The sequence below is a fragment of the Pyrus communis genome, chromosome 17 (assembly GCF_041283825.1).
Source record: "Pyrus communis isolate YQ-2024b chromosome 17, ASM4128382v1, whole genome shotgun sequence".
In the NCBI taxonomy this organism is placed as follows: Eukaryota; Viridiplantae; Streptophyta; class Magnoliopsida; order Rosales; family Rosaceae; genus Pyrus; species Pyrus communis.
The window spans coordinates 3,762,791-3,776,227 of record NC_142581.1 but is presented as its reverse complement, the minus strand read 5'-3'; the positions used below and the strand labels follow the sequence as shown (position 1 = coordinate 3,776,227).

Below are 13,437 nucleotides of genomic sequence, written 5' to 3'. Positions count from 1 at the left end.
AAATGTCAAGAGAAAGAAAAAGAGGACTAAATATACTAATTTGAAAAAGAGGACTAAATATAATAATTTGGCATAATTTTTAGGGAAGTTGAATTGATCGAAGTTACATATTTCAATCATATCAAAGTTAAGTACGATTAAATCAAAGTTCTGGAATATATCTACATCGACTAAATAACATTATATCAAGGTGTAGCAAGTGATATAATAATTTCTTTATTAATTTTTCCTTTTAAACAAATAAAAGGTCGGTTCTTAATTCTCAAAATTCAGAAACAAAGTGTGGTTAGTGTTTTTATTTCATTAAGAGTTCACAGTCATTTACACGCGCATGTTTAAGTAAAATTCACTTCACCGACAGTTCAGAGTCATCTTGTGAATTCAAGGCATTACGACTTTGTCCCCATGTTCTCCACAATAGAGGAGAAGTGTATGTTAAAGCTTGATGTAAAAGCAATACCCAAACTTGGAGCAAAGATAAAAAAGGGCCAAGAGACAATAGAGTAATTAAGAAAAAGTCACCTTCGTTTCTCTCCCACTCTTTTGACTAAAAAATATGTATTACAAGTTAAAAGAGCTAGTTACAAAATTTTAATCAGGACTAAAAATGAAGGGATAATTTACGAATGATAAACCGTACATGAACCCTTATTTAGTGCCCCTTAATTGGCGTTTTAGCATTTATCCTGTTTCGCTTTTGATCAAAGTTTTGTAACTGGTTCAATTAGTGTTTTGTTTCCGAACTTTTTTTTCATCTTATAATAATTAGAGCTCGTTTGAAAGTACTTTTAAAATGTCTTAAAATGCATTTAGAGACAATATTTTTAGGTTAAAAAAGAACTTGAAGTGCTTCTTGCAATCCTGTATAAAGTATCAGTATATGCTATTTGTAGGAATTACTTCGAATGCTTTTCTATAATTCACTTTCGTTTTTATTAAGAAAGTTGAAAGTTGAAAGTTGAAACCTTGTGTGACACCTACATCAATCAACACCTAATAATCATTCTCCAGAAGCTAAATACAGTTGGTGGAAGAATTTGGTTGCGGAGTTGACCTTCCAACAATAAAGTAGATTTGTTCTATATTCAAGTATCAATGTCGTAATCATAATTCATTAGTCTCTTTCAGATAATTAATTAGTCCTTAAGTTATCCATTTGAGGGAAATATTCCCATAATCTATTGAAACAACTGGCTTTATGATCAGCTGCTTTCCTTGAAGCTTTTGCCTGTTGAATATCATGGCAATTGACAAAATTACCAGGTCATATGTTCCTACATACATACCATTCTTCTATCTATAATTAATATGTCGTCAATGAGAAAATTAAGATAAAACACTTCATATCTAAAGTTGGCTCAGATTTTGATGTAGATTAAGTGGTTAAAATTAAAGAAAAGACAATGGTGGATGATTGACAAGAAATAACGTAAGAATAATATTCGCATTCAACAATAAAGTATTTTGTAATAAAATATAAAAAGACGCATCGTTAGAATATTCAGGTTGTTTGAATCGGTTTTGGAAAGTTTTAAGTTTTGAGTAAATTACTACTAGAATTAACGTCTATATGAAGGCTTATATTGGGGTTTTAATTCAAATTATTCATATTATTATCGATTAAACTTTAGAGTTTTCTCTATTTTATGGTAGATTCCGGAGTACTCATAAATTTCAGCTTATGCTCTTGAATTTGACGCTTGTCGATCCTTCTATTCTTGTACCCCGCTACGTCAGTTTTCAGCATCCTACTAATGAATTACAAAAATAGATGGCTATTAATACAAAGTATTACCAATAAACTTTTTTTTTTTTTTTTTTTTTTTTATTTCAAGAAATTTTTCAGTGTAACTATCACATAGCCACATAGTATTACTAATTCATTCATGTCATAACACGTGAATCTATTTATTAACATTATATCTTAAGTTTTTTACCTATCAACTATGTCGTTTACCCCTATTATAACACATAAATTAATAGCACGCTATTATGGTGTGACGTATTCGAAGTAAAACACAAGAAGAAACTTTGTATTGCACCTTTTGCTTCTGTACTATAATATCATGCAATCTTCCACTACAAGTAATTGAATACAACTTTAGGATGTTAAATAACAAAAACATTATGATTCATAACCATTCATGAGTAAGTAAATTCAAGAGGTGAAATCTCCACCGGAAAATTTGCATGTTGCATAACATGTTATGTCATCGTTTGCGCCCTGAGACGGTCTTTTTCACAACTCCAACCGAGACCAAAAACTGATCGAGGGATGATAAAGTCTTCATGTCATCGGGAGGGAAATAGCTCGCAGCCTTTCCCAATAGTGATGTGAAGAGAAGAGAGAGTGATGGGCGAGTGACATAAGGCTCATCCAGAAGGTCATCCAGAAAGGCAAATGCAGCTAACAAATCAGACCTGCCTGCGTTGATTGGTGCTGCAAAATGAGCAGGGATTATTCTCTTGAACCTCCAGTCCCGCGCGATTCCATCAACCCAATCCCTGACCTGAATTATGAAAATGCTTTGAGACACAAATGGTCATAGTGCTGAAATGCATACAAGTTCCAACAATTTCTTGTCATCTTTGTTTGATAAATGAATACAAGCAGAGTGTTGGTCTGGTTATTACACACACACACACACCGAAAAAAGATGTCTGAATATCATTTAACCACGCCTTTGTCCCTTAGTTAGCAATAACATTTGGCGATTTCACTAACTAGTTTGCATACCGAAAGCGAGCTAAATTGAATACAATCAGAATGGTTCAACTACCTTTTCAGGAACTTTGTTGAAGACAAGAGTCTTTACAATGGGTGAAACAATCAGCTTCTGTGACATCTGAGCAAAGCTAGCATTCGGTTCCAACAGATTTGATGGACCAAGAAACAAAATTTGAAGAACCATTCGTTCCCAACCTACACCGAAAAGTTCATTTTATTTAAAACTTTTTTCAGCAAAACATACATGATAACTCTCCAATTGGATTACCATTTTACCAAAAATGACGCCATAATGAAATTTCGGATTGGAATGGAGGAATGGAGATTCTACCTTTTTGACGGTTCATCTTGTTGTCAACTACTGGTTCTTGAGATACTTTTTTTCCTTTGCTAAGAAGTTTTACCGCCAAGCCATTCTTTGCAGATGCCAACAAGGATTCTTTGCTGATACAATCAGGTGGCTGTCTTGGCACAAAAATTACAGCATCTGTTACCAGTAGAGTTCTGGAACGCTTATGATAGAAAGCTACCTCCACATATGGCCCGATACCTGAATATCCACAAGAAAATGAGTTTTTGCAGTTACTTTATAAAAATGAAGTCTCGGATGGCACTTTTGCACTTTGCATTACCAACTTCTGGTGAGCTGAGAACTTTCTGCTCAATCTCATCCGTCCATGGAGTGGAAAAATCCTCGTCTTTTAAGGTTTTAGCACGAAAGATCCCAAAAAACTCCAGCGGGAGATTCAAAGGCCAACTCCATTGCCTTGGTGCCACCCATACCTGAGCTCGAGGGAACTCTCTAGAGAACGGACCAACAAAAATTTTGTGCTCATAAGCAAATGTAGGAAGAACTATGTATTCTACGGGAGCCCCCAACTCTTTCAGAAGCTGGCAAGAGACAAGAACACTCATAACAAAAGTTGGATAACAAAAGCACGGATATGCAGAAATTCACGGATCCTCGGAGAAGATTCAGCAAGAAAAAGGTATAAATGGAAAGAATTGTAAGCAAAATATAACCTGAATACACTCTTTGGTTGGAGCGATGGGCGCATGGACCCACAATCCTCCGGATTTTAGTTTGATGACTGTCATTCTAATGTTGGTTGACACACTGCTGAAGCCTAATGCTTGCTCTTGCTCAAATAACCATATGCAGCCTTTCACAGCCTACGAACACGCGGAAAAGAGAGTAAACTTACTGCAAAAGCTACATTTCACATGAACATACAATCACTCGGGTCATCCAGGGTAAAAACTTGCTGTGCACTCAAAGATCATAGCTTTGTGTATCCTGGTTACTTGATCGATACATAACTTGTTCAACCAATAAGGCACCCCGAGAATCAAAATCTACAAGGCCGTCTTTGAAGTTTTGGACATTCAACGGTGAAAAGTTCTCTCTTCATTGATTTTTACCATCCGAAAAGCTCTAATAAACATGCTTCTACTAGGGTGAGAAAAAGGACATGAAAACCGAAAACATTGGAAGATCAGAATTTCAGTGCGAGCATAAACATATCATGTCATAAGCCAAAACCACCAAATTTTAAGCCATTATCTGCTGAAAACAACTACGAATATATTAATTGGAATAAAAGCAAAGAATAAAACGAGCTTACCTCAGTCCTAGTAGTGCTTCTATTGAGAAAAGGACCCAGTGGAAAAGGAAACCCGGTGAAGTTGATATAAAACCGGTCGCCACCGCGGCCTCTGCTGCCACTGATGGTGGTGGAGTTTGTGGCAGCAACCACCAAATTGATGCCATTTCTGCTCTTGTTTCCGGGTCTCAACTGAAAACAAAAACCCTTCAAGGACCCGCCAAAAAGACTGGAACTTGGCTCTCTGCGAGAGATTGGGTTCTGAAAAATGGAGGATTTTGGAGAAGAAACGGCAATGGCTGCCATTGTTTTTCTGAAACTTTTTGTTAGCACTTTGCCTTCGGCACCACTAGGAGAGGAGTGGTGCATAACATAATGCATAGTCATAGGTTGCAATACCAGGTTGTGCTTTTGACACGTGGAGGATCCAGTCCGATTGTCTGGCATGGATTTTATAAGAATTTTTAGAATTATTGTGGATGGTAGGGATAGACAGGCTAGATAAATAACTTCTTGAGGAGAAAAGGAGGAAGCATCGAGAAGTTTCGAACCAATTTCATCGATGGTATATTTCTTGAGCAAGATTATGAATTTCATTTGGTCAATGTATTTTAACGCTTGCGATTTTAAACCCAAAAGTTTACTGATTGTTGCAATTCGAGGACAATGACTAATTCCGTCCATTTCTTTTTACACAACGTTAGCATGTAGGCGTAAATCGCCTACATTTGCCCCTAATGTGTGTTTTTCGATGAAATTGCCTACATTTGCCCCTAACGTGTGTTTTTCGATGAAATTTTATCAAAACTATGTCGTCGTCCTACAATCTCAACAACTACAAACATAATATCGCGAAAATTGAAACAAACAAACAAGCATATACTAATGACTCGAGCCCGAACGCTCTTACGAAAAATATGTACAACCAAAAATTCAAAACCAACTACTAATAACCTACAACTATGTTGCAGTAAAAGCAATAGAAACTACAAAACATATTGATTTCAACACAAATCTTCATACAAACAAGAACCCTGTAAAACCTAATCAAACTGTATTTCTAGCAAAAGCATTGCCATAGGCGTGAAGTCGTTATCTTCGTGAAACAAAATCTCCGAAACTAACTTGCCCGACCCAACATCTATGAGAGCTGAAATGATTCCGGCAATAACAATGCATCTTAGAACCTGGTAAGTCGTCGAATTGCATACTAAAAGTACGGATAGAAGGCGCCACTGACGTGTAGGAGCAAAGTTGTATTCATAGTGCTTGTGAACAAAAAAGCCAACAGCGCCTCGGCCCTCAGGTGAGGATTTCCCTAACAAGCCAATCCAAACTAGGATATGCAAAGTACAGAAGAAGAAATGACGGGAGAGCAAACACAACAGTGATGACTATGTACAAAGCCAATATGGCGGCACAGGCAGGTATTACGTATAAGATGATCAGGAGAAATATGACAACCAGCGGGAACTTTGCTGTCAAATGAACGAAGAAAAACAGTGACTTCCGAATCGAAGAATGCAAGCGCTCCACACTAAGGTAATTATTGACAGGGCCATGATTGTGATTCGATCCAGATTGCTCGATATGGCGAATATGTTGCCCCCTCCTGTGGGTACCGTGGCTTGTTTGAGTTCCCACAGATACGTTTCCATTAGCCGGCCAGACTGACTGATTATCACCAGAGAAGGTAGAACTAGATTTCGGCCCCCTATCACCATTCATGCTCTCAACCATCCAGAGAAGAAAGTAGTTCTTGCGAGGGAATCTGAGATTTCCCCTGTAAACAAGCCGGAAGGACAATAGATTGCACCAAGGGCAGGATATAAAAAGCGGAAGCTGAACTGGTAAAGTGGGGAATTTCACAACCGCCCATTGCAATCCCAGAATGCAATTCTTACAGAGGGTATGGCCACACCATAAAACGTAGGGCACATTTTCAACAATGTTGAACGATTCCCAGCATATGGGGCACTCTAGTCCTTCCTCTCTGCCAACGACCGAAGAACTCTCGTCATCAGAACATTCGAGAGCTGCTTGGATCGGCTTTAGAGGGTCGTTTTTCAATCCAACACTTCCAGCTATGCAGCTGGATGCAAAATTCCACATTTTTTTACCACAACCACCGTCTCACTAACACATCATCACTAACTAAAATTACTTAGCAGTATCTCAAAGCAACCATGATGAAGCTACACTAAGGCATTAGTAAAACTCAGACCTGAAGAAAAACACACAGTAAATTTATCAGGAAACTGGACTTTTTTTAACCGCACTTGCTATTAAACTAATCACATTTTATGCTTTGGGATTAAACAAATCACAGATGCATCTACCCATTACATCTATGAGTTCAAATAACCAGAACATTCAGACGAATCAGCGAAACATTACAAAATTACTGCACCCCCAAAACCCCAATTAAAAAAATCAAACAATCCATAATTTAATAAAATTCGAAAAAGATCCAAACTTTAACAGCTAAAAAGAAACCCCATCAGAAATATTTAGCTCCAGGTCCGGAAAATCAACCCCGCAAGATCCAAATCAAAAGTCAAAGAATCAAACATGATAAAACAAAAGTGGGTTACGATCTTACCGATTGCAGGGGGCGATTTCGAATCAAATTTTTAAGTGAGAGATGGGGAGAGTCCTCAATCCTCTCTCTCTGTGAGCTGCGAAGAGGAGAGAGACAGAGAACTGAATCGAGATTTTTTTTCTTCTTTTGGGTTTTCGGGTATTTGGAAATTGGTTTTGAGCGGTGAGCGATGGAGTGGGTCACCTCACCTGCTGCTCGAAGCTCCGAATGTGGTCCAAGTGGCGTTTGGTTAAACGAGCTGCCGACGTCGTCACGTCGAAGTCGCTCTACTGGGCGGTTCAGAGTGGCAAAACGTTGCGTTTTGGTTATTCTTCAGTTGGGCTTGAGATAGCATAGTCCATATCCAAATCTAGCAATTTTTGTGGATCCCATAATTCAAAGTTGGAGACTATATTATTGGGCTTCCAATTTGTGGCCCATTTATAATAGCCCAGAAACCAATCCCATTCCCAACAAAAACCTAAACTTTGTTAAGGTACTCATCTACCCAGAAATTCTCTCCTGCGCACGCGGGTTATGCACATGAATTGCGCATGGCCTGTATTAATAGTGGATTGATAACTTATCTATACTCTTCTATACGAATCCTCATTGTCAATTTTTTTCCTCTTTTTTTTTTTTTCTATTTTGCCCTCATTTTTGATACACTATTGACAAAATAAGGGTAAAATAGTAATTTTGTACCTTTTGACAAAATGACAATCATATCTATATTTTTCCTATTTTACTTTCTTTTTTTTTTGAGAAAATGACAATCATATACTTATTTTTCTAATTTTACCCTCATTTTTGATACACAATATTTACATAAGGAGGACAAAACAGTAATTATATAATATTAAAAAAAATGTACTTATTAAGAGAAATTGTTCACACACATAAAGTGTGTGCTCTCTGCTAGTTTCTATTATATTGATAGTATATAAATATAAAACTATTATTGACACTTCAAAAATTTAATTATGCACTCCAAACTTTCTATATTTAAAAAGAAAATTACTCTGATGAGAAGTTCACAGTTAAATTTGTGGAGTGTCTATAATAATTTTCTATAAATACCGTACCATTGTTGTACTATCAATATGGTGGTGATATTAACTGGTGGTGATATTGACCGCTCATACCATGCGGACAACCTACGTGAAAAGTGAATTCATCCTCATCTACCTAGGTAACAAATTAATCTTTAAGTTCTTACAAACGAAAAATGAACATGACTCGGTGGGATTGAGATCATCTCTGATTCTCAAACTCTGGATCTTAAACTCTAAAGCTCACTGGCTTAGCAATCTGGATCATTCAAGAGAGAAATAAGGTGTGGTTTTGTATGTAAGGTGGGCTAGTGAGATGGGACTAATGATGGCCGGATGATTTAAATTGAGTGGTCAGGATTGATGGGTCCGTCTTGAGATCCAAAGATGATGTCAATTTGACTATGTGAGAGCTTGTAGTTTTAAGTTTATTTTATGTTGGTTCGTTTAACTAAGCCTGTTGACTTATGTGCATATTTGCATTATTTTTGTGGTTGTTACTGGATGAATAACTTATTTTCTATTATGATGTTGATGCACTCTCTCTAGAAATTTACTGGTTATTTGCAGCAGGGGGATTATAACTGAACTGGTTATGAGCATTTACTTCTACGCATGTGTTTGCATTTTTAGTTTATTTTCAGTATAAACTTTTTTACTGACCTTAAGTACAAAGTGTTGTTGATGTACCCTCTCATGGAGTTGTGCTGGTTCTCTGTGACTGAATTTTAATGTAATTTGCAATTAATAAAATAATTATTAAATAAAGAAAGAATCTCTAAGTGGATAAACTATAGCAGATGTACATATTCATGATTGGGATCTACAACAAAATTAAGCCACACACATTGGTCTAACCTTCTTTACTATGTCGGGTGACACGGGGTTTATGCATTATCAACTTCAACTTTTGAGGTTGTGCATTTTGGAAAGAAAAGATTTTTCATTGTGTCTGAAATACAGCGTGGTATCACATGTTATTACATAAGTGGACGAATATTTAAAAAATAAAATTTTCCTTCAGTTATATAATTACATGTGGTATACCGCCCTATGTTTCAGACACATTGAAAAATTTCTCTTTGGCAAGTTCCTCTCCAAATCCCCTCCCCTTTCCTTCCCTCTCTCATTTTCTTCTTTGTTTTTCTCTTTATATAAAAGTCAGAGTTTACGTGGCTTAATCGTGACCGTTCAAAGTAGAAGCACAAACAAAAGTGTTTGTCAATCGTTCTTGTAATTGATTTAACTAATGGTTCACGCGATCATGCATGCCTCAACTATATATGTTGTATGGATACATATCATATCACATTTTATAGATTATTTAGATCGATGAATGAGATTTCATTGCGTCTATACATAAACTTGTCACGTGAATTTCACATGCATTCATCAACAGCTAAAACATGATCCAGTGTGTGGTCAATAATTGACAATTGTTGATGAATGTGAATCTATAAGCTCCATGCTTACATCCATCAACGAAGAACAATCACACATAGGCGTACGAGCAGCTAGATTGCTAGAGCCGTAGTGTTCGCTAAACTAATACTATTGTATTACGGAATCTTGCTTAATGCTTACTCTAATTATTTTGTACTGTGGTCCCTAATCCATATATTAATGTTTGATTAGGGTTTGAAAGTAACGCCGGGAGACTTTTTAGTCCTTGAGTTTTGAAATGTAGTACGTACAGACTGTTGAATGTATTGACAACGAAGATTAATTAGCAATCGGAAAATGATTTATTCCTGTAATTTACAGGCCCTACGGCCTACGTGAGTAACGTTGTTGTCTTTTTCCATTATTTTTAAGCAAATTAGTGATGAGTATGCATGCCTAACTGTTTTGCTTTTAACACCAAAACTCCAAGAACCACTCCAGAACCAAGAATGTTGTTGTGATGCTAATAAATGAATGTCTTTTTTGTTATATGTGTGAGTCATCAAGGATCCACATGGACCATATCCATAACCATATCTTAATTTGTGTTTGCGTCTTGTGAATTTAACAGTTTCCCCCTCTTATTTTATTTATTTCTTCACCTATAACTTACCTATAACTGATAAGTGATAGCACTATAAATTTCTCCTCTAGGGCTACGTCATCAGATGCACTGTAATTTGTTTCGTTAATTTAACATGGTAGTTATATCCATACATCTACTTTTTATTTTTCACACTCCTCAATTTTTGGCTGTCGGATCCAATGAATTGAAGAAGATCAAGAACAAAAAATTAATAAGGGTGTGTATGACTTAAAATAGGTATGTGAATAACACTATCCAATTAACAAAGTAGACTCTAGGTCATCTTAAGGGAAGGATAATATTTAGTTATTCATTAGTAAGCATGTATTCACTTTCTGATTTGGCTCAATAAAAAAATCACGTGTTCCTTTTTTTTTAAGTCCAAAAAAAATTAAATAACATGTCTAACATAAAAAAGTGTTAGAATATTATTGGACAAAATCAAAAGGTGATACTCACTAATGAGTATCCAAGTATTATCCTTAAGAAAATGATAAACATCAATTTTGAGAGTAATAGAAAATTTTTGGACCAAAATAAAAAGAAGTGCAACTAATGGAATTACTAGGTAATTAAGAATAATGAACATTGGTAAGAATAAAGAATATTTACAAAATGAACATATATTAATTTCTAGTTTTATGTTTTTATACCCGATGATAGATTGAAACCTAGGTTCAACAGAGTGTATACCTTATTGCACTTATCTCTCTTTTCTTACATGATGGGAATGTCATATATACACTTTGTTGCACCAAGATCACAATGATTCCTTTAAAAAAACAAAGAGTTGCAAGTTAAGGACTTATGGATGCTAAGGGTTTATACTTCTTTGACAACTGCAGACCTTATGGATGGAGATTAAGAATCTTGATGGTCCCGAGCTTTGGTTCCAACTTGCTTCACTGCAAGCTGGGTAATCTTCAGTCTGAATCATACACATATGATGGTCTAAATTAGATCGATCACGATTCAGAAAAAAGGTTATGTGTCAAGTGGCACAAGTGAATATCAGAATTTTAGAAGACAAAATTAATATATATATATATATGTATGATGTATATATGCCGATAAACATAGCTCTCACTTGATTAATATTGATCGATTATTCTAATTAATTCTACATGATTAATATCAGAATTTTAGAAGAATATCAATTGCTTCATTGGTTTTACATGGTCCAGGCCACAACCAGTGGCTTTCAAATATTTTACCCAAACTCACCGAATCTCAAAATTATTAATTATTTTGCATGTTATTTAAGCGTAAATAAATTAATTGAAAAGAATCATTAACCATCAATTGTTTTTGTTACTTTTCAGAATTCCCATTTTTTAAACTTGTTATTTTCTATCCCAGTCAAGTCTCAACTTTGAATCTGATTAAAAATAAAATAAAATAAAACCTCAACTTCTTTTATACTAAATTAGTAATAGCTGCCCCCGTGCACGGTGCACCACGTTTTGCAAAGAATAATGTGAACGATACGATATAGGACGAAAGTTTATACTGCTGAATATTTAATGCTCTCAGAATTAAGATTGATAAGGAATCTAAAAACAAGGGTCCTACCCTTCACAGTTCACAGGTCATGAGATAAGTTGATGAAAAATTGAGAATTGGATCCTCCATCCGGATCCTCTGAATTCTTCAATTTTGTTCATTCAACTGAAAATTGAACTTTCAGGAACTAATTAACTTTTTTTTTACTATTCCTTTTCTTTCTCTATTTGAGAGGACTTGGTTCCAGTTTTGGGCAACCGGAGGCAAGAAGATGATGGTGTGGACGTGGTGGGTCGGCAATTGGATCCAGCACCCATCGAAGAATGCAGAAAATTGAAAGATCTGGAGAATTCGGATAGAAGGGATCCAGATAAAATCTTCTCAAGTTCCAAAAAGCAATAAAAATATTTGAATTTGTTTCAATTATTAGATTTGTTTGTCACTTAATTATAATATTGTAAACACGAAAATCATGTGACAAATGACAAGATAACACGTGTACAAAGAATATTTGTATTAATATAAATTTAGGGTTACAATCTCTTTACAACTTGATCCTTTTATTCGATCTCCGAAATGTAAGGTGTGTAGTGTTGTTGATCCAAGGGTCGCAATGACTTGATCTTGGCAATGGAAAAATGGGTATGTGTAGGGATGCTTGGTGGTTCGTCATGGGTTTGACGAAGGTTGCGGCGAGTTTTCCGAATCTTCTTGAGTGTTTGAGTGTTTGGGGGTTAGAGTACTTGAGAGCTTCAAAGTTTCAAAACTTCAACGTTTGGGTGTGAATGATTTTTTTATCCCATCTTCTTTGTCTTGGAGCCTCGTATTTATAGACTATCTAAGCTTTGCTTACGAATGGATTTGGCCTTAATTGTGGGCTTGATTAATTGACGAAAAAATCAGGACTTGATTTGATATGACTGCATCAATTTATATTTGAGTTAATTAAATTAAAATCAAATAAATCAAATAATTCATTTCTACCAAGTGTTGACACGTGTCACTGTTGATGACTCGACATATGGTGTATGCCACGTATACCCTTGCATATCAAAACTTTAATGTGTTGTGAATATTTATTTCACCGAAATTTCAATGTCAACAATTATATCAGTTTGGAAGGTTATTCTTAATTATTTGACGAAACTACAAGATGTTTATCTCATCAAGTACAGGAAACTGGTAAAGTGACAAGTAGTGATGACCCCATTTCCTAATGTGAAGAATACGTGTTCGATTTGTAGTTATATACAGTTTATGTACACACTTGTTTTAAGGAACCTTCCACTCAGAGGAAAAGAGTAAAATTACATAAACAAAAATGGCCATGAGAAAAGAAAACAATGCGGCCACTTTCAGTTTTCAAGCGAATCCTATAAACATAGATGATGGGGCTGAAGAGTCGGATTTTCTGGGGTTTTACACTTTTTTATATATGATTTTGATAACACTAAAAGTATTGAGAAAATTCTCAAACGATGCTTAAGCCATACATATCAAAATTAATTTTAAGTATGACTTTCTTAAGATTGAGTTAATTAACATTGAGTGGTTTTGTCACTTGGTATTACAGTTTAATTATTAACTATATGCAATGTCACATCCCGGCCCAGGTCCCCACTATAATCCAGGCCCGCTCCACCACCGTAGCACTATATTGTCCGCTTTGGGCCCCGACCATGCCCTCACGGTTTTGTTTTTGAAAACTCACATGATAACTTCCCAGTGGGTCACCCATCATGGGAGTGACCTCGCACACTACTTGCTTAACTTCGGAGTTCCGATGGAACTCGAAGCTAATGAGCTCCCAAAAGGCCTCGTGCTAGGTAGGGATGAGAATATATATATAAAGATCACTCCCCTAGACGATGTGGGATCTTACATACAAACTGTATATCCATACTATAGAGAAAGAAAGAAGAAGATGAAGGTTTAGAAGG

The 13,437-nt window shown here is 35.8% G+C and overlaps 2 protein-coding genes across 3 annotated transcripts; both read right to left on the bottom strand.

The window, feature by feature from the left end:
- Nucleotides 1–2,012: 2,012 nt before the first annotated feature.
- Nucleotides 2,013–7,073, bottom strand: LOC137708227 (uncharacterized). 2 transcript variants are annotated; one of them, XM_068447259.2, is made up of 7 exons: nucleotides 6,935–7,073; nucleotides 4,354–4,772; nucleotides 3,752–3,901; nucleotides 3,361–3,619; nucleotides 3,060–3,278; nucleotides 2,781–2,923; nucleotides 2,013–2,510 (listed from the first exon to the last, which is right to left on the bottom strand). In XM_068447259.2, exons 2-7 carry the CDS (start codon nucleotides 4,717–4,719, stop codon nucleotides 2,211–2,213), a joined length of 1,437 nt encoding a protein of 478 aa, XP_068303360.2. In that variant the 5' UTR covers nucleotides 4,720–4,772; nucleotides 6,935–7,073; the 3' UTR covers nucleotides 2,013–2,210. The 2 variants fall into 2 exon arrangements, with proteins under 2 accessions (XP_068303360.2, XP_088545568.1); XM_088689442.1 differs by lacking the exon at nucleotides 6,935–7,073 and having other exon boundaries at nucleotides 4,354–5,200.
- On the bottom strand, nucleotides 5,191–6,444 carry LOC137708228 (uncharacterized). Its single transcript, XM_068447260.2, has one exon. It carries the CDS (start codon nucleotides 6,442–6,444, stop codon nucleotides 5,635–5,637), a length of 810 nt encoding a protein of 269 aa, XP_068303361.2. The 3' UTR covers nucleotides 5,191–5,634.
- Nucleotides 7,074–13,437: the final 6,364 nt, after the last annotated feature.

Coding starts and splice junctions, on each gene's coding strand:
- LOC137708227 (XM_088689442.1), bottom strand. CDS start 5,016: ATGGACGGAATTAGTCATTGTCCTCGAATTGCAACAATCAGTAAACTT. Junction 3,620..3,751: donor CAACCAAAGAGTGTATTCAG/GTTATATTTTGC, acceptor GTCTCTTGCCAG/CTTCTGAAAGAGTTGGGGGC. Junction 2,511..2,780: donor TCAACAAAGTTCCTGAAAAG/GTAGTTGAACCA, acceptor TTCATAATTCAG/GTCAGGGATTGGGTTGATGG.
- LOC137708228 (XM_068447260.2), bottom strand. CDS start 6,444: ATGTGGAATTTTGCATCCAGCTGCATAGCTGGAAGTGTTGGATTGAAA.